The 25698-nt window shown below is 38.3% G+C and overlaps 1 protein-coding gene across 1 annotated transcript; it reads left to right on the top strand.

Annotated features, from left to right (window-relative positions):
- The first annotated feature begins 363 nt into the window (after positions 1–363).
- dnajb6b (DnaJ heat shock protein family (Hsp40) member B6b) lies at positions 364–25059 on the top strand. The gene is made up of 10 exons (XM_026291874.1): positions 364–500; positions 6258–6377; positions 8449–8558; positions 9990–10076; positions 10380–10484; positions 13657–13794; positions 13902–14061; positions 14157–14227; positions 20843–21001; positions 24432–25059. Exons 2-10 carry the CDS (start codon positions 6313–6315, stop codon positions 24539–24541), a joined length of 1005 nt encoding a protein of 334 aa, XP_026147659.1. The 5' UTR covers positions 364–500; positions 6258–6312; the 3' UTR covers positions 24542–25059.
- Positions 25060–25698: the final 639 nt, after the last annotated feature.

Below are 25698 nucleotides of genomic sequence, written 5' to 3' on the forward strand. Positions count from 1 at the left end.
AATAAGAAGCAATAACCAAAAACACAGTTTTACAGAAGGCCCTTCAAGATTAGATAAAAATGCAGGAGTCACCTGAGACCCTTTAAGTTTTAATTATCTATATATTACCTAACAAATTTACAATTAATGACAATGTCACCTAGACCACCCAGCAGTGCTTGAAAAATAGAGCCCAGTGTCCAAGTTTAACAGAATAATGGGTGGGACTTCTACCTTTCTACCTGCCCTTGTAAACCAAGCTGCCTGTATATCTGGTTCTTAGTGGATCCACAGACAAGTGTACCTCAGATAACCTCTGTGCTTGTTTTGTTCCATTACCTTGCTTACTTCAGGGTACCCCCCGCTCCATTCACGTGTACATAATGATGTCCGATAGCACCTGAAAGCAGCAGCGGCAGCTACAGTATATTAGGCTGCTCAATATCAGCTGCACCTAAGTCTCCTTATTCAGTCGAGCACCAGCAACAGAGTCCATTGCACTTGACGTTTGTTTGAAAGAGGTGAGCACGTTTTGAAGTAGTAGGATTTTGAATGTATGTATTTATTTGGCTTAATTTTGTTGCAACAACTCAAACCGTGTTTACCGTCGCCTGTGACGAGGATTCAACGCTAACCTAACCAGCTAGCTAGCCAGCTATCTAACTAACTCTACATATGGGGATGTTGGTCGTGTCACTATCTCAGTTTCCCATATGGAATATTTGTATTATCTCACCAGAGATGTAACTAGTTTTGTGTTTTGTCCGACAGACAGTGGTGACGACAGGCTGAAGTAACCGCGTTAGCCGGTGTCACGTCGAGCTAGCTTAAACATAACTAGTTAACTAGCGTTAAATGTTTGAATGGAGCCTCATGCTGTTTTAACCTAAATGATGGTAACTTGGCTATAACTAGTAACGTTATTGGCTCTACAAACCATTGTATGGTTTATGAGAACCACGGTCCTATTTGGTAAAATCAACAACACAAAGGTGGGACTAGCTACTGTTAGCTTGTATAACGATACCAGTCCAAACGTAGCGCTAGCACTAGTGACGGTCGGTCTGGCAACACGAGACCCGCTGCCAGTGCCATTTTAAACTTAAACGACTTGAGTATTTTTAGAGGCGTTTTCACGCGTTATGTAACGTGGTTTCTTTATTTACATCCCCGTGTTGTATATTAATGCATCTCAAATGAGTTTATTCTGGAAGTTTCTGTGAATATGACTAGGGGCGGGGGGTTATAGCCACACATCAGATGCTCCCGTTGACGTTGAGTTAGCTAGCTAGCTTTCCAACAGTGCAGACACATTACATAAAGAGGAGCAAAACACTTAAGGTATGCCTATTATTCTGGTTAGGCGGTAGGATGTGTTTACTGACTGTTGCCATTGGCTACAGGCGCGTGGGAGATGAGAAATGCTACATGTTTAACAAAACGCAGAAAAACAACGCTATCGACTGCAGCCAACATTATTTCATGTTATTTCACCCACTGGCTAATAAGCACCACATGGCAACACCACTTTAATTTTATGGTACGAAGGATTCATACATGCACTAACCAACATGAACTGGAGAGTTACTGACTACTTTTTATTACTTAATACTTATTACATATCACTACAAGATTACATGAGGCTCCCATTGGGGATTTAATAAAGGTTATCTCATCTTAGAGATATGAAACCTGTACCTCTGTGTATGTATGGATTTATGTATGCAATCTTTAAACTACTCTCTCACAGTCAAACTGCAATTTTGAGTCTGGAGCCATTAAATTTCCCTATGGTGGCTGATTAATTTAAATTTAATGCAGCAGTTCCAATACAGACATGGCTCTCACATCTGGGAGGTTATCTCTTATCCTGAACATTCACTGTGCTGCAACCTTCTGAAGCAGTTTTTTAAAAAATTAATATATAAATTGAAATTAAATGGCTCATTTTACACAAGCCTCATGACCTTTTGTCCAACATGTTCAAATTTGTGAAATGGCTACCCCTGAATTTCACAGGAAATGATGTCTTCCTGGGATGATCACCTTGTAGAACATGTTTCTGCTAGAAAGAGAATCAGCAAAAATTGAAACGAGTTGCTCATGTCTGCACCGTGCAGTGTTTAAAGCATAAAAACTTGGAATTTAATTTATGGATAGCCTCTTGAAATGTGCCATCTCTTTTTCAAGGGGGTCCAAAAACATTAACTGAAATACAAACACATAACACAGACAGATACAGTACAAACAGCACAACTAACAATGACATTTAACAAACATTTTGCTCTTATTTTCCCCCAACAACCCCTCGTCCCCAAACAGAGTTTACAGTTCAGTATGTATTGCTTAGATGAGCATAATATTTAACAGTACGAGGTTACAGAGTAAGAAATAACATTAAACTCATGTACAGTTTGTCATTAAATATGTGAAAACTGAGGCTTTAAAGATGTGATAAGTGGTGATAGATCTGAAGGATAGGGAAAGATTGTTCCAGTCTGCTGGAGCTTCATAACAGAATGCTTTGCATCACACCTCTTTGTGGATACTTGGGACAAAGAAAGACGGGTATTGCAAGTGTCTTAACAGATATGGAGAGTTATGTGGAATCAGATATTGTTTAAGGTAAGTAGAGTAATTGCTTTTATGTACAATCTGGAATATAAAATTGTACTGGTGATGTTTTCTTTTTGCACTCAGCCAGCTGAGTGGTTCATATATCATACATTGGTGTGTCATAGATTTGACATCTCAATACAAATCTGCTATGGCATGGACAAGAAAATCCAAGGGTCTATGAACTGCATTATTACAATTATGGTAAACAGTATTTGCATAGTCTATCAATGGCAGTGTGAGTTATTGTGAAATTTGCTTACTTATGTCTCTGGTCAAACAATCAATTGGACTTTATTGTTGTTCTAAACATTCTTTAACTTTAACAATATATTGCACATGTGACACATGATAGCTCTCAATCAATCCACAGCCAAAGATACTTAAGGGTGGCTACGTTTGGAAGAGATGATCCATCGTGTAGATTGATTTGGAATCTGTATGCGTATGACATGCAGTATTCTGTCCCAAACAATATAGTGCATGAGTTTTGTCGGTGAGGCTGTTTTTAAACCTGGCAAAAAATCAAATTATAGAGCACTTTGGACTTATAAGCCATCAGTGTGTGAGGTGTATACAACTGTCATCTGCATAAAGATGAACATATTTTCAGAGGGTCATATATATATATATATATATATTTATTTATTGAGAAAAGGAGAGGCCCTTATGTGAAGCCTTGGTGCACTCCCTTTTCAATTATATCATTAGAACATGAATTCTATATGGCAACAAACTGGTGTCTACAATGAAGGGAGGCATTAAACTATAGTAAGGCATTTTGGGATAATCCAATGGAATAAAGTTTGTTTAGAAGAAGGTAATAATCACTGGTTGCTGTGAATCATTTACAAGTAAGATTTAAGTTTATAGTGTTGGTGCGTAAGTCACTTGGCTTGTTTTGTCCAATGCGCTTGTAGTGTTACTGTGAGAAGTGGAGTGGTGTGCTCCTGCTGCCTTTTTAAAACAGTATAATGCTATATTTACAAAAAAGTGTGGAGGAACATGTTATCTAAAACAAAATGTCATTTGTACAATTGGACAGTCACCATGTGTTTTTGTTTCTAAAGTCAAAAATGTAAATTCTGAAGTCTAGAGATTTATATCCAGAGAGGAAAAAATCTAACTTCAAGCTGCTCTGAAGGTGATTATGGTGTTACTGTGCACATACCAGTTAAGAGGTTAGAGCTGCCAGGAAGGAGGCCTAGAGGAAGACCAAAGAGGAGGTTCTTGGATGTAGTGAAGGAGGACATGAGGATAGTTGGTGTGGTAAAGGAGGATACAGAGGATAGGGTTAAATGGACGTAGATGATTCACTGATGCGACCCCTGAAGGGAGCAGCCCAAAGGAAAAGAACAAGACGACACCCTGATCATCTGCTAACATGATGTAGCATATAAGTATGCTGTTTCAAATACCAACATTGTTGGGGAAATTCCAGTCACAGTCATGTCTTCGATACAGCTCAATGTGCAACTATTTTCTTTTTTAAAATGTATGGCTTTTTTAACTTTATTATATATTAGTTGGTGCATACTGTAACCTTCAGTCATCAAAATTAGTTCCTTAGATGTTTGATTGCTACTGAATAACTCTGTATTAAGAAAACTTAACATCTCTCCTTTAAAGGTATGTATTTTACATAGAGGCCTTCCTCTGTGTTGTGTCTTGGATCTGTTGTGATATGAAAGTTTGAGCAGAATGAACTCAAAATTTAAGTTCGGTTACTGACCAATATATCAACAGGCCTGTGTTATTTTATGTCAACTTATAAATAGGCCTATCTGCATTTGTTTTTATGCTGCTTTATGTTCCTGTCTTTGTTTAATCTTACTTTAAATTATTCCGTCATATGTCTTTCAAAATGTGTCCAAACCTGTTTGTCAAGCCTAAAAGTGTTGATGCATACAGTTCAATTTACCCAAGTAATTACTCATAATTCATAAACTCTAACCAAATTATAATTACTGTGTAAAATGTGAATCCAACTATTCTGATGCTGGTCCAAAGAAATTGGTACGGTATTACATAAATTAGCTCAACATGTTTCCATTCCTTGCTCTACCCTTGTTACTTGTTATTAAGTATTCAACACTACACTACAACAACTGGAAAAAAAAAAACCAACTTGAGCAGATGTTGCCGTATTCTCTTGCTGCTCAACTTGTCTGGAAGTGTTTGTTACAAAATCCTGTGTGGATTTGAGTCAACTCTCAATGAAAAAGATGAGAAGGAATAACATCAGACTTGTGCTGATAACTAATAATGGTCCCAGACCACTACTCTGTTTATTCATTCTTTAGCCCTCACCGAATAATCCTTTCTTCATCTAGCCCACAGTCAGTGGGGCTTGGTAAACCTATCAGCGTTATCATCAGTAACTTCTCAGTTGAGTTCTTTTTAATTTCATCAAAAGGAAACAATAATTCACTGCATTTAAAAACAAAAAAAACAAAAACAAAACTTGATAGTCAGTGTAACATTTGCCCCTGGTTCATGGATGTGCTGGGGGGAAGGACATTAGTTGGAAAGCTTTAGGATAACTAAAATGGAGAATTGAACCCTAAGAAGGGAGGGATAAACTGAAAAGGACAGTTGTTATGGCTTAACTGCCTGTGCCATGCTCCAACCAGAAGTCAGTCAGTTGGGCTGCTGTGTGCCAAAAGCCCCCTACGCCTCACATGTTCATAACAGCACAAACACCATCTAACTGCAAAGGCCACGGTTTATAAATAGCAGACAAACAGGACATAGTGGACCTTCAGTGTAAATAGTTCTCACTGGTTTGTTTATAATTTTTCTTATGATGGCTAAGATATTCCTTGATAATTAATGATCAAGTTTGTGTTTGCTTAATGTTTTCTTAACTGTTTTACTTGGCCTGTGGCAGTCTGTGATTTCAGCCAGTTTAAGAAAGACAAATTCTTGAGTTGTTGTATTATTTGGCGTCAGGGCGTGGGAAGGAATCCAGGAGATACAGTGGGTTTAGAAAGCATTTAGGCCCTTTCCCTTTGCTTTTTGTATGCTTTATTTTGTGGTTAATTTAATTTTATATGGAAAACCTAGAGGAAAAGGTTTCATCTGAAAAAGGATAAACAAATGCAAGAATTTTTTTTTGGACACATGGAAGTGAAGACAGCGTAATGTCTGGTTTAGAATGGATGTTGTTCATTGTGGCTTGACAGCTAATTGAGTTGCACTACAAATTTATATATCGGTATTGTAGATGTAAGGTTAGAAATACTTATAACTTTAGAAATCAGCTTCTTGGTTACTTTTTGGTGCGCCTGTCAAGGTTTCTGTTTCTCCACTGAACATAATGGCTTACAGTTGAAACTAGGGCTGATTTAATGCTGTTACTTGACAGATGTTGACAAAAAAAATCAAGCTTCTCATTTCTGTTTAGATAATCTTTGAATTCAGTATGTTAGTTGCACTTGTTATTTTATCTAGCCAGCCATGTCCATATTTTTATACATGTTTTCTTCTCTCTGTGTTATTGTTGGAAGGCTGGAGCTAAATCTAAAGTACTTCAGTATCTTAATATAGTGTGTGTACTTGTGTGTGGAAAGGGGACATTGAACACACATGGCTATCTTCAATCAAAGATTGAGCTCTGTCTCTCAAAGCCATCATGTCTTAACGTAAACTTCTTTTCACAGAGGCAACGTAGACCAGCACACAAGACGGTACCCACAAACACGCACAAGAAGAGCAATGGTGGACTACTACCAGATCTTAGGAGTCCATAAAAATGCAACACAACAGGACATCAAAAAAGCGTAAGTGTGCCAAGTAGTTTCTGCTCTGCTTTTTTTTTCCCCAGTGATGTTGTTAAATGGCGTTCACTCGGAGGGGTGTAATAGGTTAATTTTATCCACCTCTAGTTGTATAAAGTGACATGAGGAAAGAGCAGAGACCGCAGTGCAGCGAGTTTCCACTCTTCTTCCTATAACCTTGCAACTGTCAAATACCTTCCCCTTATGCTCACCTACCACTTGCAGTCACCCACTGAACAGGCCAGTGCAGTTAAAGCCACATCCTCACAGATTCTGACACATCTTGCTCTGAGAAGTGAAAGATTTCCTGTAAAGTGTCTATTTGAAGAGAGAGGTGACTTGCATCTGAACGGGATGTCAAAACATCTTTGTGGGAGAATTATCCAACCACACCAATTTACCTCAAGCAAGGTTACTTTAATAATGAAAGTATGGTGATTTGCTAAATGTATTGGGGCAGTAGACTCACATGACTCCTAGTTCAAATATTTTCTTTAATTTGACGGGTAAGTAACACACTCAGGTGGCAGTTTATTAGGGACTGTACACACCTAGTTAAAAATGAATGTAGTCTTGTAATGCTGAACCTACATCCTCAAATCTGAATTGCCACCTCTGTTTAAAAACTGAACAGTATGACCATTTATTAGACTAACTTCATTTTGGCTTCGTTTTCATAATACGCTGACTGAGTGTACATTTTACTCTTAAAATGGTACTGCACAGAGTTAACACGCAAAGCACCTGCATCATTGACTGTCAGACTGGTAATACATTAGCCATGCTGGGATTAAATATGTAAAAATAAATCTGTTAAATCCTCATTTTATTCCAAATTGTTTAGCAAATGCGCTATACAGTGTAATGTACTTTAAACATGAGTTCCTAGAATTTTGACTCCTGTAGGTCACAATAGGTGAACCAAGAATAAAGTTATTTTAAAAGTGATGTTCACGGTCAGAAAATGCACTGGACAGGAGGTGGTTATTGAGAGAAATGGAAAAAGCAGGTAGGGGAGCTGCAGAAGGAGAGGATAAGGAAATGAGAGGTAGAAGTAGTGATTGAGAGATGACACTGAGGATAAACTAGAACCAGATACTAAGTGGATTATTTAGCCATTACCTGCCCACATTGACATCACAATCAGGGTACACTGTAATTGTAGCTTTGACTCTTCTTTAACTTTTTTGTTCTGTGGCATCAGGGTAGAGTTTAAGTTTGTAGATTATTTGACTGATGTGCCATGCCTGGTACATTACCAAGTCCTTAAAAAAAAAAAAATTAAGGCAACCTTAAAGTAAAATTCAAGTACTTATGTTATGGATTGCTAAAAAGAAGAAGAAAAAAAGCTTCAGCTGATGTCACTATTGATTTTTTTTTTTTTAAACAGAAATATCAATAAATATTGATACCTTGTATTGGTCAGGCTACAGCGAACAGGGATGTAGACTCAGTCTTGTTTGTTGATTAAATATAACGGATCTTAAATTACAGCCAGGAGAGCAAACACTAATACTGACTTCAGAGACTTTAAAGTTAAACACAGAATAGTCAGAACAGGCTGCTTGCATGATTGAGAATCACACTACATTGTTCAGCTGACCAGGCCTTACACAGCCAGATAATGTCACAGATTACAACAAAGACGTCGACTACAAAGACTATTCACCATAGATCCATGAGGGAGCCAATCCCTGGATTGTGGTACCTTTCTTGCTGTCTGACTTTCAGCAGCCACAGCATCTATGTTTGCTGCTGGACATACAAACAAAAAGCTGATGCAGCATAAGCTGCATTACGAGGCCTGTGCTGCACGTCATTGGAGTTCTGTCTTTGTCCTTGTACCCCCACCCCCACAGGCAAAATAACAGTGTCTGTGTGCTTGGTATGCTTTTGGTTGCTGGCCAAAACAAAAGACAACTTGAATTTGTGGTGGCAGTATATGTTTTACATAAATGAATTCACCTTGCATGTCTCTATAAAGACTTAATTTGTTCTTGGCATACCTATACACTATATATTGCCATTTCTTTTTTTATATATTTATTTATATTGTATGGTATTCGCTTTCCAGTTACAGAAAATTAGCACTGAAGTGGCATCCAGACAAGAACCCAGACAACAAGGAGGAAGCTGAGAAGAGGTTCAAAGAGCTTTCAGAGGCATATGAAGTCCTCTCAGATGGTAAGATTTTAATATATCTATACTGAGTGCTGCCTGTATTAATGACAAGTGATGTTCCTCTCTAGTGCACAGTTTGAAAATAGCTTTGTTTTAAATGCATGTGTTGTCATTGGCACTGCAAACATGAAAGCTGACTTGTCTGGTGCCACCTTTGCTTTCAAGAAATGATTTAAATGCAATACTTTTGGTTCTATACCCTTAAGACCCTGCATGGCTGCAAGGATTTTTTCCCTAATGATTTAGTGGGTAAACATCAAATACATGCTGAACAAAAGTTTTCGGAGCCCAACATCAATCTTCAAATTTCTTGTCTTGTCCGTCCATCAGTTCTAAGGCCCACAATATTTAATTTGCAATAATATAGCAATTTGTATTTTCCAGTGATTACACACTAGTGACAAAATATTTCTGAATACTATGTTCTATTTCTGCTAATATATCAATCTAAATATTATATTATATGTATATATAATATTACATATTGAACCTTTAGGTCAGATAAAACCACACATCACGTTTCAGGCAGGAAAACTTGGACTTTAAATTAAATTACATTTTAATATGAACATTTTGGATTATTTTTTTTAACCTTTTATATTAAATGGTAAATCTTGTCTAAAATTATCTTATTTTATGAGGCCTTTGCCTGAATAAAATACAAAATTTACAAAATTGTATAAATATTTGATCTTAGACTCGTAAGTAAACAAATCTGACCCCTGCACTGTTGCACGAAGCAGCATTACTTTTTAAACTTAACTAGACATCTTATTTTCAGAAAATCGCAAGACATCAAGTTTTAAAGTAATGAAATAAAACCCTATTAGTCCTAGTTGGCTTTATAAAACTTGCCTAAAACTTGTTAGGCTCATTCAAGACAGACAATTTTACAATAAGTCGTCTACGCTATCACCTGGTATCTCAGTTGGTTATTTGTTTGGTGTGCGAAGGTGTTCAGGTGCTGATGGTTACGGCCAACAGTTGAGCTGATAAATGAATTGATGCATTTTTGCGATGTAATGTTGACATGTTTTTAATGTGGTGAGTTAGTTAAGTAACACAAAATCAAATAATGTGAAGTTATGTGCCTTTAGTATTGGCTAAACTTTGTTTGACTTTACATTAATTTAAAAAAAGTTAAAATTGCAATTAAGTTAAGTATTTCTGAAGTACTGTGTAACTGTTTTGTACTTTTCATTAGCATGTTATGCACCTTTTTATTAATCAGTCAGAAATGAGCTTTCCAATATCACTCTGAACTCTTATTTTTTTACAACTTACCATTATTTGTTGGCATAAATAAAGCTTTAAAAACACTGTTAGTTTAACAGTTTGCTGTGTTAAGATTTTATCATGCAGCGGGGGGAAAATCCTTTCTTTCTGTTGGTCTGTTTCTCAATCTTATCTAAAGTCATACTCTTCCCACTACAGAAAAGAAGAAGAATATTTATGACCGCTATGGCAAAGAAGGCCTTTCAGGGGGAGGAGCAGGAGGAGGAGGAGGACGGGGAGGAGGAGGTAAAGACTGACTTTTGCAATATTTACCTCAATAAATTCAGTTGTAAATACTAATGCGTAGTTAGCAAAATGTGAGAATCAACAATAAGCTTTATTATTAAGTCATTTGGGGCCTAGTGCTTTTAAGAGTGGTTCCTAAATTGTTCGGAAAGTCATTTTGCCGTCACAGTACCATAATGTTTATTAATTCATATTAAGAGCCAAACGGCTTTGTACTGCTTCGATGTTTTTAATTCCTTGCAGTAGTAGCAGTGGTCACAATTGTGCCTTTGATACTTTGCTTTACTGTTTAATGTTTTACAGGAGGCTATTATGATCCCTTTGCTGGCGAAGGCTTCACATTCCGTAATCCCGACGACGTCTTCAGGGAATTCTTTGGTGGTAGAGATCCCTTTGCAGATTTTTTTGGTAAGTCCATTTCATTCCTGACTGTGCCCTTAAAGATGCTGAGATTTCTTGTTCTTTTATTTTAGGAAGAGAGAGAGGGATTGAGGAGTATTTTCAGGATAGTACACTGTGTCTTATGCTAATTTTAATCATTTTTATCTGATCCAAAATGACCTAGGTGACTTGGTGATTCTCAAGAGAAGGAGAGACCCCAGTTTTGTGCGATCTATTTTTATGTCCTAATTAGTTTGCCAGTTGGCTATAAACTAGCAGCTCCTACTGTTCAATGATGATGCATTAGTCCCAGGAAACATACTGTAAAGCCTGGTGCTGTTTCCCAAGTCACTGCATCTCCCATACACTGAAGACTGTTCACCTGCTGTCACAGATTGGAAAACATTTGTGTTGGCCGTCAACCTCATCTTCAATATGTGCCCTCTAGATTCTTTATTTACTCCAGCTTTTAAAAGTGTGTGTTTGTGTATGTAAATATACTCTATTCAAATTAATAGCAGTTGTCTAACTACAGATTATTATTTTTTTAAAATTCTGATTAATGTGCTCCTCCTGCTATGGTCATTATATGAAAAAATTTCAAAAAGAAAAAAATAGGTTAACACCTTCTACCTTCTTTCAAGTTTGACAGTCTTTTTTGCAATTATTTCAAAGCAGTTAATTCTCGTCTATTCACCTGCTACTCAGCAATTTCCCCAAAGTGGAAGATGATTCTTGTCATGTAGTTGTTACATAACCCTTGACTAGATATGTCAGGGAAAGCTTCTGTACTGCAGCCTAATCTGTTATACTAGTAGTTAGTTCCTGTTGTCTGGGGTCAGCAAAAAACTGATTGGACGGCATGAATCGTTCATCCCATGTAACTCTAAATATGGATTCAGGCACGGGATGGATTTGAACCTCTACGTTACTCGACTGGAATGCTTTCAAAAATAGCTTCTGCATTAAAAAAAAAAGTTGATGTAGTATTGCCAAGTGTGTGTAAAACATGGTACGATTCAGGCCGTTGAGCACAGCTGTGCAACATAAACTGCAGTTCAGTGTTATAAGTTGCAACAACAACTCTGAATGAGTGGTTGTTGTCGCAAGAGTCAAAAACCCAGTGATCTTTTATAACTGCCTATTTGACGCTGACTCTTAACCAAACCCACTGTTGCACAGAAGAGTAAAGCTCAAGTTACATTTTGTCAAGGAACAACCTTTATTAGGCTGAAATTGTACACAACCACAGATGGTAAAACATCCTTACCAAGTTTATTTCTGTTCTTTAACTATGTTCCTGTAAAAAAAACAAAAAAAAACAAACAAAAAAAAAGGTTTTCTGGACTTCCCTGAAGACGTTAATCCTAGAAAATGAGTTGAGATGTTATAAAATCCCCATCTTGTCTCAAGTCCTGACAGTTAGCATGACTCGGTGAGCAGCAGCTGATCCTGTGTATCTGTTACTCTCCCACCTCAGAGCAGCCCACAGAATGAGTTGGGTGTATGTGCTATTGAGACAAACAGATACAAACCATAAGGGCCAATGTTGTTTACCAAGAATGCTCATTCTTAAATGAACATGAAGCAGACAACGTGACATCTTTTACTTTCTTTTGTCGACATGTTACAGAAATTGACAATATCTTAAAATGTCTGTGACCAGCTCCTATAATATTTAAAATTTGTTTTAAACAAATACATTTTGAGTTCTGTTCCTTATATGTGTAGTTGTAATTTTTTTTTTCTCAGCTTTTGAGTGTGCATGCTGAAAACCTACAGTATTTTATTTATCCTGTGTGCAATATTGTACATGCATGGTATCATGTGTCACTGAGTTAAACTTGACCTTTGTACTTAACATGTCTTAAACATCTGAAGACTAAAAGTGAGATGGTGCTTTGCTTACCATTTGAGAATGCCTTAACTTTTTTTTTGGCTATTTCTGTGTACACATTAATTGCATATGCAAGAATGTGAACATGGTAAAACAGCATTCCAGTGCTTTCATTTCTCTCTTCATGCTCCTATTGTCTTACTGACAGCTCTATAAGAGCTCAGCACAGGGTAGGAGAGACTTTTTATTTTAAGCTTTCTGAGAGAACAACCAACACTTTCTTATTGCTGCAACAGTAAATTCAAGGTTGAAGCAGGAGTCTTCTTTCAGTGAATGGTGCCAGTGATTCAGCTTTATCCTGCTGGGGTGACCTAGATCGGCACTGCACAATTAATAGCATGGCTATAGGGCTTCAGGATGAGAATTAGTGGTAGGCACTTGTACAGTTTAGCATTAAGATTAAGAAACTACAGATGGGCATACTGCTGTTACTGGCTTATTAGCTACTTAAATCTTTTCCTGATCTGTAATCAGCATTAAAGCTGTTATAACCAATATTTTATATGAACCATCAATGTGTTTTAAGTGTCATTGAACTCACTGCCAACTTTTTGCCAGCAGCCTTACTGTTTTGTTTCAGTCCATTTGCTTTCTTGACCTTGTTTTTGGTTAGAGCAAGCAGATGTTTTTCGGCAAAAAGTAACTGAACGCTGCGTGCTCCGTACCAAACGGCAGTGAGACAAAGTTAGCAACTAGGTGGTGGGCATAGTAGAGCATTTCAGCAGCTATAGAGTCAGTGCCACCATCATTGTAGCCTGTTGTATACTTATCCATCACATTTTAATCGTGTTTTTATGGATTTTTTTTTTTTTCTCAAGTAGGCTGTGCCAAATATCGAATGTTATGTAAGCACTGCAATAAGATTTAGGTTGATCTCGATGATAAGAGTTAAATTTTATTCGATATGGACAGATCTTCTGTTAACAATGAAAACACCCAAACAGACGTTACTACACGAGAGCACTGAGAGCAAGGGCCTGAGGACTCTAGTAGTGTGAAGGTATTTAAAGTCTGACAATAAGAAGAGTAGCATGCACTGCAAAATATAGGTGTATGACAAGAATACACAAATGTTCCACTAAAAATAGCTAATTTTTTTTTAATTTAAATCCCTAAAGCAGTGCTATCCTGTAAAGCACATAAAGTGCAAGATTTTACAGTCCCAGACCCAAACAAATATTGGTGGTCCCTTAAAACAACTTCTGCACTGACTCGTTTGTCAGATTTTTACAATATGAGCTGTAAGTGTTTAAAATATTCCTCATTTGGATTTATTGAATGATCTACTCTTGCCCTCCACAGCTGATGACCACTTCGATGATTTCTTCGGCAGCGGTCGCAGTCGTCACAGGGGTGCAAGCAGGAACGGGATGGGGGGGTCATTGTTTGAGTTTGGGGGCTTTCCAACATTTGGGCCTAGCTTTGGAGGGTTCAGTTCAGGTGCCTACATCCCAACAAATATCATAGCATTTAGTACATTTCAGATTCTTGGAAGAAGTTTTGGATTTTAACTGCTCTTTTTATTTTCAATTTTTGCCCCGGTACAGGTTTTAGCTCATTTGGAGACATGGGCGTTGGAGGTATCACTTCTTTCTCCTCTTCAACTTTTGCTGGTGGTGGTGGTGGCGGTGGAGGAGGAATGGGTAATTTCAGATCTGTCTCGACTTCCACCAAGTTCATTAACGGCAGAAAAGTTACTACGAAACGGTACCCAAATTTCAAGCGTTACAGCACTTTTATGATCTTTTGTATTACTCTGAATTCTTGCTTACTAAACATTTTTGTCTGTCTTTTTGTTACAGCATTGTGGAGAATGGCCAAGAGCGAATCGAAGTGGAGGAGGACGGTCAGTTAAAATCTCTAACAGTCAATGGTAAGGAGCAGCTCCAAAGACTGGGATACAATTAATTATCTCGCCACAAGATTTGACCAGCAATCAATTTTCACACCTGGAAAAACTCCCTGTGACAATGTTTGCTCTCAGTGGTTGCTGTTACATCTCTCTGTCCTCCTGCATCTCATTTCCACAGAGCAATTTTCTCAGTTCAGCTTAGCTGCACAGGAGGCAAGAGAGTTGTCCACAGAATTTCTATATTTGTATTTATTCTAGTTCTATGGGGGATCATCTAGCTGGGTTTTGTGTTTTTGTTTACTATAATAGTTGAATTGTATTAGATTTCTGCCATATGTGCAAAGCTTAGGTTATATATATATATATTCAACTTGTTCCTTTAGTGCTGATATTGTCTTTATTGTACATTTGATCCGCATGTTATTTTTGCTCTTTTCATTTGAGTTTAACAAGTGAATGATTTAAAATCTTAACTACTTCACCCTAACCCCCTTTAACTTCAACTTCACATTGCTAACCTGTTGGCTGTTACCATGCCCTTGTGTGTGTAATATGAATGACAGATAAATAAATTAAGTAATGTGCAATTTTCTTACTTTTACATTTGTTTGCATTTTTGAGAATACCAGTTTTGCAATCCATGCAACACCTTATACAGTCACAGACAGAACATTCTTTGTGCAATGAAAATGAAATCACAAATAAGATGTTTGGTCAATAAAGTTGATCTTGACATTGTGGAAATGTTGCTGCAGATACCTGGTATTTTCTTCAGCGTGACTAACTTTTATCATCTTACTTCTCCTGAAAGTATGAGGTGTGTGCTTGTGCCTGTTCACATTTCAAAACCTGCTTCACACAGCTCAACAAAGGAAACCACTGCGACTGCTCCGTGTGCACTCACTCATCAGTACAGTTCACTGTGGCCATTATTATAACCTACTAACAGCTCAGAGTGCAAGTGACTCATATTAGGGCTTGTTCACTGATGATACAGCACATTGCTAATACGCTGTGTGCGCCTTGACTGAAACTAACCCTTTAAACATCCAGAGATTATAAGGGAAACTTGCTTTTTCTCAGCAAAGATATGCTCAAACCTGTGCCCTGCAGGCACTGAAGCATGGAGTCAGATTTTATGTTTAAACAAGAAGCTCTTGCAGTCAGGTGACATTTATTCAAAATGTGGATTTGTTTGCAGTTTTTCTCAAATATTGGACTGGATGAGCTCAGACTGGGAGTTTAAATTGCGTAAGGCAATGAATGGCAGTTGACTCGGCAGCGCTGTTGTACTGAGCAGTGTGTGTTTTCTTGAGGAATGTGCTTGGGGCTCATTTATTTACACAAGGACTACTGCATATTTTAGTGAGACAAATCATGAGTGGGAAACTGAAAGCGAGGAAAAGGGCAGGGCGAGGCTTGTAGTTGTGTCAAGCTGAAATGTTAAAGCTCAGTAGTTATATAACCTTTAATCAAGTTGCTTAAATGCAAAGATGTGAAGTCTGTGTATGTTTTGGTGATGTCTTTAAGTAGTAGACTTGGATTTGTCTTGATTTGTTCATCCCCAGTGCTGACTGAAGTAGTGGAAGTGGCTGCACACTAGTGTTGCTGGGTGACATTGCATCCCTGGGCTGGTCTCCTTATTTCTGCAGCCTCTCTGTCTGGATGTGTTTGTGTGTCTGCTGATATGTTGTATGATAAGGATCATTAAACAAACTAGCAATAGAAAAGAAGCAGCAAATAGGCCTGTCTTAGCAAAAATATCATTTTAGCATCCAGACAAGGTTACAGTTATATTTCCATGTCTTGATCTATATTGAATCTTCTCCTAAAGAAAAAAAAATCACGATCCAGTTATTGCAAAGACCAAACATTGTCAGTGCATTTAGCTAAACTGATAGTGTTGCTGCTGGCGAACCGGTCACATGAAGTGCTGCATCGCCATCTCTCGGATCAACAGGTTTATTACTTTTTACCTTGAGCAGTGGTTTTACACTATTTTGGTGACATTTTGTAAAACAGGCATCATTAAAATATGCCGAATTCATTATTAGAAGTGTCTGTTTGCAGTCGACCCACAGATGTACAGGCAACCTCCACTTAATTACTTTAACAAGGAAGAAAACTTTAAAAAAAGAAAAGAAAAAAAAAAGTCCTGGAGAAAATGGGGATTATCACCATATTTGTTCCCGTTGGACGTCAGAAATAATATTTCCTGCAAAGGTAAATCATACAGGTTGTAAAACTACTGTGCCGTGTCTTTGTGTTCAAAATGACTGAGATACGAGTTAGGGAAGATATTTGATGGAAATCGCGTGTACCAATGGTTTTTAAAGGGTTAAAAAATGAAACCGTCCTATAACATGTACTTTAATTAATATGAGGCTTATAAGTCAATCCAAGGAGATATCTACCACATTTACTGTGTAGTATAAAATTCTTTTTGTCTTCTTTGTTTTTCTAAGTTGTAACAGATTTAATCAAAAACATTTTCACCTTATATTTAATGTAATTCATGTAAGAGCCCCGCAGCAGACCTATTTGACCTAAATAAGCGAAGAAAAAAAACATATTTGCATGTCACAATTTAGATTTTTAATTTCATACTTGGACAATTTAACCTCCTCTCTCCATGTAGCCCCACCAACCCCTAGTGTATGAACCACGCCGTCAGTAGGAGTGTATGGTCACCGCAATATTTGAATAGTGTATATAACAGTGACTATAAATAATTAGAACTTATCTAATATTGATAGTATCTAATGTGCTACGTTTGGATTGTTCCACCAACAAGTATTTCTGCCCTTTCTCAGGTATTTAATGGTAATTGCTAATTTGGCCACTAGATGGCACTGCTCGCCTATAAATCATACCATAGTTTGGCTGAATGGTAATTCAGCAACAGGAATCACAAATCCTGCAGTATAGCTGGAACAAATGTCGGTGCAGTTTTATTTACTTAGAAGTTTCACAAATATAAGACATCAAAAATGGCAGTGTGCTCACAATATTTACTGACTGTTTCTATCAAAGGAGAACTACTCCATCTGCCTGTTTGCACATCCTGCTGATGAGCATCTGTAAAGAACCAAAGACAGTAATAGAACATTCTGGCCAAAATTGAGGTGTACCATACCTCTTAGCTGTTCTTAGTCACTGACTCAGATCAGATATGAAACCTTGAGCCTCCCAGTCATGATAGAAACCATAAAAGTATAAGATACTTCTATTATAAGAGACCCATGTTTTTCTTCCAACTGTGTCTAACTGAAAACAGCACAATCGTAACATTTTCCTGGACACCAGGTATCGTGACAAGTTTTAACCAGTATGTAATCTAGCTCTTCAATGAAAGATGCTGAGTGCAAATGTGCCTAAATCATCCAGTACAGCTGCTTTGGTCACATTTGTATTAAGATGTAATTCAGCCACTTTCTGATCCAGTTTTCTTTGTTTCTATTATTTCTCCTTTTTACTACATTAGGCACCAAATCTAAATAAAATAAACATATGTAATAAGCAGACATGTGCTAACCTATTTTAGATTTTCCAAAACCGACACCTCTTGTTCTAATAACTGCAGACTTGGCTTTCTCTCAACTGGCCTTTTGAGGTGTTTGCCTAGGATGGTTTTCCAAGTCTTCAAAGAGCACTTGACTTCTTTGCTTTCTCTCTGCAGTCCAATCTATAGCAAACCATCTCAATGGTTGTGAGTCTGGACTCCAACACACCCCTTCTTTAGGAGCCTGGAGTTGTGTTTTAAGTCATTAACCAGAAGAAAGAGAAATGCTCCCACTCAGCTAAAACCTGATTGGACATTGTCACTGGGGAATGTTGTCATAACCATGCTGATTACACGAGCCTTCGATTCTGAATAAATCACCAATAGTGTCACCAGCAAAGCTCCAAACACAGTCGCACCTCCTCCTCCACGCTTCACGTGGAGAACCACATATGCAGATACCATCTGTGCACCATCTCTGCATTTCTCAATGCTGGACACAACAAAAAATTTCAACCTTGGGCATCAGACAAAAGTTCAGACGCCATTGGTCTAATGTTCTTGTGTGTCTTGGCCCAAGCAACTCACTTGGTCTTCTTTGCAGCAATTCAACTATGAAGGCCTAATTGATGCGATCTCTTTCCACTATTTAATGTAGTCATGTGTCTGCTTCTTGAACTCTGGCAGTCATTCATGAAACATGCTGGTAGTTCTAACAATAAAATAAAAAAAGTTGGATATAAGGTCCTGCAGCATCTTTTCCTGTGTCCATCCATTCTATCATGACACACAATGCTGTTATTTCCTATCCCAGCGTTTCCCCACATTGTGAAGGATGGCTTCCTGTTGGCAGCAAGAAACATCTGATTTTAATCCCCCCCTCCACCTTATGTGTGTGACACATCTTAGTGTGAATCCTTGGCTCAGCCAAGAACCACTGGCCACTTTATCACCAATGGCAAAGATAAGCTGCCAGTTTCTCTTTGACCATGTCTGAACAAGGACACAGACTGTATCTTCCTGCGCTCAGTAGTAGGGTCACATCAGCACGGCACGAAACATCGCCGTGAACCGAGGGAAAGTGTAGCTGTCATGTAAGCTTAGCCTCTTCCTGAACAGCGATTTATTGTCAATACTCTACGAAAGCTCCAACCTGCTGCAAGTAGAGCTGCTTTTGTCTGTCACACATAGATTTTGTGTCTCTTTGTGTTTGGGCGTTAACCCAGGTATTTGTGCCTCTCTACCCATTCATGTCTTTGAGTCTACAACGTGTATATCAGCCTTTTTACACACAGCATTGTTTAGCCTGAAGGCAAATGATAGGCACTCTGAAGACAATAGCTGCAAATGAAAACAACCATGAGCTCCACTGTGTTCGCTCCACTTTTCAAATTAACTTCTTGTTTCAGAAAATAAAAGGCAGTATTTATGAGCATTAAAAGATCACGTGATTATTACTGCACTTTGACAATGTTTGCTAAAATTAATTAACTGATGATGGATTATGAAACCTGATACTGCAGTGATTGTTATGACTCAGGTAACTGGTTCACAGGAGACACAAATATTGATCTTCTGGAGTAAAAGAAGATAAAACAAACTTTAAAACAACTTTAGAATCAGAGTCAGAAAGCGTTTTATTGCCAAGTATACTTGCTGCGTGCACAAGGAATTTGTTTTGGTGTCATAAGCTTCCCCAAGTTCACAAAAACAGCAACACTCAGAATAAAAATAAGATGAGAATAAAAAATACACATATGTAAATATAATTGGCAAAAAATTCAAAAATAAATTGAAAGTAAATAAATTGTTGTGCTGTAGATGATAGAATAAAAAGAGATGTGGGGATGTACTAGGATGGATGGTAACAAAGTAACACATCTTTACTTGATACACATTCATGACACACATTTTACCTGATAGGATCACCAGACAAATGCAGGTTGTGCTGTTTACCAAGAGCAGGATAGAAAATTAGTATCTGCAGCCTTGAGAGTAAAGCCATTAATTGTCCAATTTCTACTGAATGACCGGGAGCTGGTCTCTCTCTGGGGTCACATCTGTGTTGAATTTTGACTACTTTGAAATTAAAAGAAAAATTAAGTGGGGACTAAAATAATATAAATCATGCTTTCAGCAAGAAATAAGCTATATATTGTTAAGAGTACTCAGCTAATAGGCTACCCAGCTAATTTCAAATTTAACACACATATCCACACACAATGGGACTTGGGTCAACATGAATGATCTGCAGTAATAAAATTTCTCTTGAAAAAGAACTGAAATCCAGGCGTGCACCCACTGAAATACTCAGAAGAAAGCCATCTCCTTCTAAACTGCACATCTTTGACAAACAATGTCTCTGTTTGTTATTAAAATGTTTTATGTTTATATGCATGTATTGTTTGTACAGGTACACTCCAAGGTTGCTATGCCTGAAGTGTTTTAGGCTGCTATTATACATCATACAGGAGAGTTTAAAATGCTGGTGTAGATCCTTCTGTAAATGGGACCTGGTTCAGCATGGCAAGCATCTGGTCTCCTTTCTTCTCTTCACTGCCTTAATTACACAACACAATGACGATGAGATCTGCCAGTAATCTTGAAGCATAATAAGTCGCCCCCCCCCCTTCCATTCCCTGCCTGTCACTAATTCAATATAAATGTAAATTACCTAGAGAAAAGAATAACCAAATCTCATTTTATTTACATGACTAATCACAATAAAGTCAGGCAGAAAAAAAATATGAAAGAACTATATGGTTGGGGTTTAAAAGGAAGGAAGGGTCTGCAGCACCTTAGGGACTCTGACCTTCTTATTTATATTGTCTATTTGTTTCATGTTGGTTGCATCAATATACCTTTCTGCACTTGGTGCTCAACTTGCTGTAACAGGTACGTTGTTATCTTTTCCTGTCTGATTGCATTCATACTGCCAAAGGCATCACAAGGAAATAGGTTTTCCTGTCAGCTTACTTTTATATGTCATACACCTCATGTCAGAAGGTTTGAAATTCACAGAAGGTGTTTATAAAGAAATAAAAATTCAATGTTTGGTTTGAGCACCTCAGGCGATTCATCCTGGAGAGGGTTTAGTAGTGATTCATTCTGCTCTGCTCTTCTCACAACCACAGACATCACAGCAGAAGGCTCCTTGGAGGAAGACTTATGTCACCATAGACAGAATACACTTCCTGGCCTCAGCCAGCACCAGCACTACCTGAGAAACTCCACCCAGAACCCTTTAGAGGATGAGGAGGAGCATGGCCCGCCGAGCCTGGGACTAATGAGAGGTCCGCCCACTCAACATTGCAGGGCTGATTAATTACCACAGCACAGAGCTCTCCTTCAAAGAGCAGAGTCTTAATAAATATGGCTAATTGTCTGCTTTTGTGTCTGATGGCCACACAAAAGACCATGACAAAGAGCTATGTATTTGATTGGCACATGTAAACACTGAGGAGAGAAGTTGTTCATTAGGCAACTCTGTTCTGTGCTGCAGAAACATCCTGCAGTCAGAGATCACCCCCTGTTTTCCTTTATGGGGTCAGGAAGACACACACAAAAGCAAAGGAGCTGTGTGCAACACACCGTCGCTGAATGTTTTATAATGGCAGCTTCGTTAGTTGAGGAGGGAAGCTGTAATTTCACTGCGCATAATTCCTGCTGGGATACAAACAAAGACCATCATTTTCTCTCTGAGATAATCACACAAGCTTTTCAAATGTGAGTCCTCAGACAATGTTTAAAACTTACTGAAACTAAGGCTTTTGAATGTGAGATAAATAATTTCTACTTAATCATTCACTCTTTCTACACACCTTAAATTCATCATGAAGACCTTTCCAGTGGACTGTTAGACTTCTGAATAAGAGCTGCAAGGAAACTAGAACCCCATATTGGCTTTTAATATCACTGTATTCCACATTTTCTTTTATTACAATGCACAGAACATTGGAGAAGTGTGTGGTCTACATTCAGTACAAGATACACAGAAATAATGCAAAAATAAACACAAACCAAATAGCAACTAGAAAAAAAAAAACATAAAAATACAAGCAAAAACTAAAAAACATTCAACATGTATTCAGAATGTGGCTGACCATGTCCATGTCACTAACCTTTCTGACTTCATAGAGGTCAAGGGTCAACACAATTTCAATGAAACCTTTACAGTCTTTGATTTAGTTTTGACAACTGCTGTCCTATTTCTGGATATTACTGTGGGGAGAAGAATCTACACAAGAGATGACCTCCTTTTACTACAATGGAGCAAATCTGGAGTACATCACCGTATTCCAGCTGAGCTGAAGAAGTCTCTGTGGATGCTGAGCTGCTGTGAAACTAAAGGCTAAGAGATGGAGATACAAACCTTCCCACCACCCATCATCATGGGGAATGTCAACTCTCTGCTGAACAAAAGTGAGGAGCTGGCGGCAGTGGGTAAGACCCAGGGAGCATTTTGTGAGTGCTGCCTGATGTGTTTTACTGAGACCTGGTTGAGTCAAAACATTGAAGACTCCTGTGTGGATGTGCCTGACTTCACCCGGCTATGTGCAGACAGAGATGCTGAGGCAAGTGAAAAGACAAAAGTTGGAGGACTGGCTTTATTTGTGAACAAGAGATGGTGTAACCCTGGACACATTGCTGTCGAAAGGATATGTTGTCAGGACATTGAGGTTTTAGCAGTTAGTCTCAGACCTTATTATGTTCCCAGAGTCATATCATCACCATACCTGTTTACATTCAACCATACACACCATACTGATATACACACCTGATCTGTGTGGTCAACATCTGTAGAGAACTATTAATGAACTTAGCAAGTTCTTCAACAGGCTTGACACTGTGGCAAATAAACTTTCTGCCCCAGCCATACCTCCTCATTCTCCCTCGGTGCCATCTACTCCATCTCCTCCTCCTCGTTGTCCTCCACTTGTGTGCATCTCCATCACTACAGCTACCCCCCTCCCTCACCTGGACATGCTCCACCATCTGTCACAGTAACAGGGCTGAGGCTGCCGTTACAATACTGTGCCCTGGTAAGGCAGCTGTCCCTGATGTCCAACAGTGTCAGCCTCTACAGAGGATCTTCACCCTGAGACTACAGTTGGGGAGGGACCCGGCTCTGTGGAAAACATCTTGTTTTGTTCCGGTACCTTAAGTAAAATGTCCAGCTGAACTAAATGACTACAGGCCATTGGCTCTCACATCCTACATAATGAAGGACCTGGAGAGGATGATTCTCTGTCTACTGAGACTCAAGGTCAAACACACAAAAGATCCCCTGCAGTTTGAGTACAGAGAACACACTGGTGTGGATGAGGCTTTCCTCTACATGCTTCACAATGTTTTGTCTCATCTCCAAGTTATGTGAGGATTATGTTCTTTGAGTGCATTCAGTACCATCCAACCAATCATCCTCAGAGACAAGCTCAAAGTGATGGGGGTGGACTCCTCCTTTGTTTCCTGGATCACAGATTACCTGAGAGAAAGACCACAGATTGTCAGTAGAACAGGTTCTTCACAGGGAACTGTTTTGGCTCCAATCCTGTACACACTGTACACAGCAGACTTCACATACAATTTTGATTGCTGCCACATTGAGAAGTATTCTGATGTTACTGCTATTGTTGCGTGTTTCACAAGACACAAGACAGGACAAGAAAAGATGTACAAGGGCCTTTTTGTACCAGAGTCACAAAAACAGCCTCCAACTGAGCACCTCTAAGACAAAGGAAATGGTAGTGAATTTTTTTTAAGGTCTAAACCCCCTCCTAATCCAGTCAAGGCCTGTGGTGCGGACATTGAAGTGGTGCCAGTAGTAGAAGAATGCAAGGCAGCTGGACAAACTGGTACAAAAAGCTGGTTCAGTGACTGGAATGAGGCTGGACACAGTTGAGGCTGTGGTGGAGAAAAGCACACAGACAAAGGTAGAGACCATCCTAGAATACACTGACCATCCCCTTCACAACATCCTGATGGAGCAGAGAAGCAGCTGCAGTGGACGACTCACCTCACTGAGCTGCAGGACTGAACCATACAGGAGATCCTTCATCCTCACTGCCATCAGGCTCTAAAACACCTTAGCCAATGGCAGAAGACTCACCAACATGAACTGGACTGTTACTGCGTATTTTTACTGCTGAGTACTCATTACTTTAAGTACAAGACTACCTGAGTTTCGCTTCCGGGATGAATAAGGTTCATCGTATCTCATCTCGTCTCTAATTAATTTGATTGTCATGAACGCACGTCTTAGCAGCCTCGATGATGATTAGACGATTAGATGATGAGATCAATACCACTCTCAATACCACTGATACACTATCAACACGTTTAGTCAAGTATCAGCTAGGTAGTACCATCCAACTTTAAACACAACAGTGCATTTATGGGTAGTGAATGTGTTGCACTATGTTACACTTTGATTTTTGTACTAATTAAACAAACCAGATAGATATTATATAAGGGGTGATCTCAAGAGGTGCTGCTAAGATGATTTTGTTATGTTTGGACAGACTTTCTGCTTTCCCTTGTTTTAAAGTATTTGTGTTAAGCTAAACTACTAAGTGGATCCTTGTATGTCATCTATAGAACGTTGATAAATGACTTTTTAGCAGTAAAGCCATAGTTAAATCTTATAACTCCCAAATATAGTTATTAAAAAGTGGAACTGAAAATTTTCAGTGTTTAATTAAAATGTTTGCTTTTATTTTAAAGGACACATGGACACCAAGAGGAAGAAAGTGTGGATGAGGGAAACAGAGTCCAGAAAGAGAAGACCTCCTCGATTCTTCTCGCGGTTCAGTGGATTTGGTACCTTTTTTTAAACGCTCACTGACTCACACACACCTACATATTTGTTGGCAAGAGTGCTCTCAGTCATATGAGCCATTAGTTTTTCTTTGCTATGTGTCAGAGGCCCACCAGCTCCACTGCTGCACCATATCTCCTTGTCTATCAGCTGCTGTGCAAAGCATAACTAATGTCAGCTTTCATCAGGTGAATGGAAGTCAACAGAGGCTTCTCGTCAATGTTTTGTTTTGTCTAATGTACATTTCTAGAAGTTAAGCTTTTTCTATAGCTGTATTTATTGCAGTTGGGTCCTGTGGATATACAGTGAGCATTCACAACCCTAAATAGTTTCCTTTGATCGGACTTTTCCACTTTTTATAGCACATTTTGAGAGTGTTCTTGTGTTTCAAGGGTTGGAAGGTAGAAGAAGAATTGCAGTAGTAGCTTTGTTGCATGAGATTTATCGCACCACACTGAAACAAAGACAATAGATAGTAGTTTTGTCAATAATATGAATGTGAAATGGAATGAATGCAGCAAAGAGTGAGTTTTATTATGGGAAAAGATACGTTCAGAAAGGGCTCAGTCCTCCATCATACATGGAAACTGATAATACTCTGGCAGTAATATCATCCACACTTTTACAACTACAGGTACACTGCTAGAGAGATACACAGTTGCTGGCTCTTTCATTCATTGTTTGCTTTCTTTTCTTTGTTTTTAATTTTTAGGACTTCTTGTGTTGAGGGTTTTCAGTCACATATTAACTTCAATGTACATTTTAAAAAATAGCACCAAAATAGTAGTTTTCCTTATCTGATTTGTCTTTGACATGTTCTCACGATTATTTTAAGTGGAAATGTCTGATGAGTTTTTTTTTTTTATGGGGTCTTACCAAGAATTGCTCAAATAAAAATATTTCTCCCTGGGTACAGTATTTTTGTCATGTCATAATATATTGTGTCTTGTCATTAAATGCAGACAACCTTTGAAAACAACCCACATTATCACTATAGCACAAACATATCACATTGTGTTTTGCTAATTTGTGTAGTCACTATGCACAAATGACTAATGCAATTTATTTGTTTATTTGATTAATAAATGAACAGCTAATTATAAGTGTAACTAAAATTATCTACTAAAACATAAACAAATTAGAAACTGATTCTATTACATTAGGTTGTGTGAC

Source organism: Mastacembelus armatus, chromosome 20, assembly GCF_900324485.2.
Source record: "Mastacembelus armatus chromosome 20, fMasArm1.2, whole genome shotgun sequence".
Classification (NCBI taxonomy): Eukaryota; Metazoa; Chordata; class Actinopteri; order Synbranchiformes; family Mastacembelidae; genus Mastacembelus; species Mastacembelus armatus.

Excerpts from the sequence above, each read along its gene's own strand:
- dnajb6b (XM_026291874.1), top strand. The coding sequence starts at position 6,313 with ATGGTGGACTACTACCAGATCTTAGGAGTCCATAAAAATGCAACACAA. Across the intron at positions 10,077-10,379 it reads AGGAGGACGGGGAGGAGGAG|GAGGCTATTATGATCCCTTT; the intron begins GTAAAGACTGAC and ends AATGTTTTACAG. Across the intron at positions 13,795-13,901 it reads CTTTGGAGGGTTCAGTTCAG|GTTTTAGCTCATTTGGAGAC; the intron begins GTGCCTACATCC and ends GCCCCGGTACAG.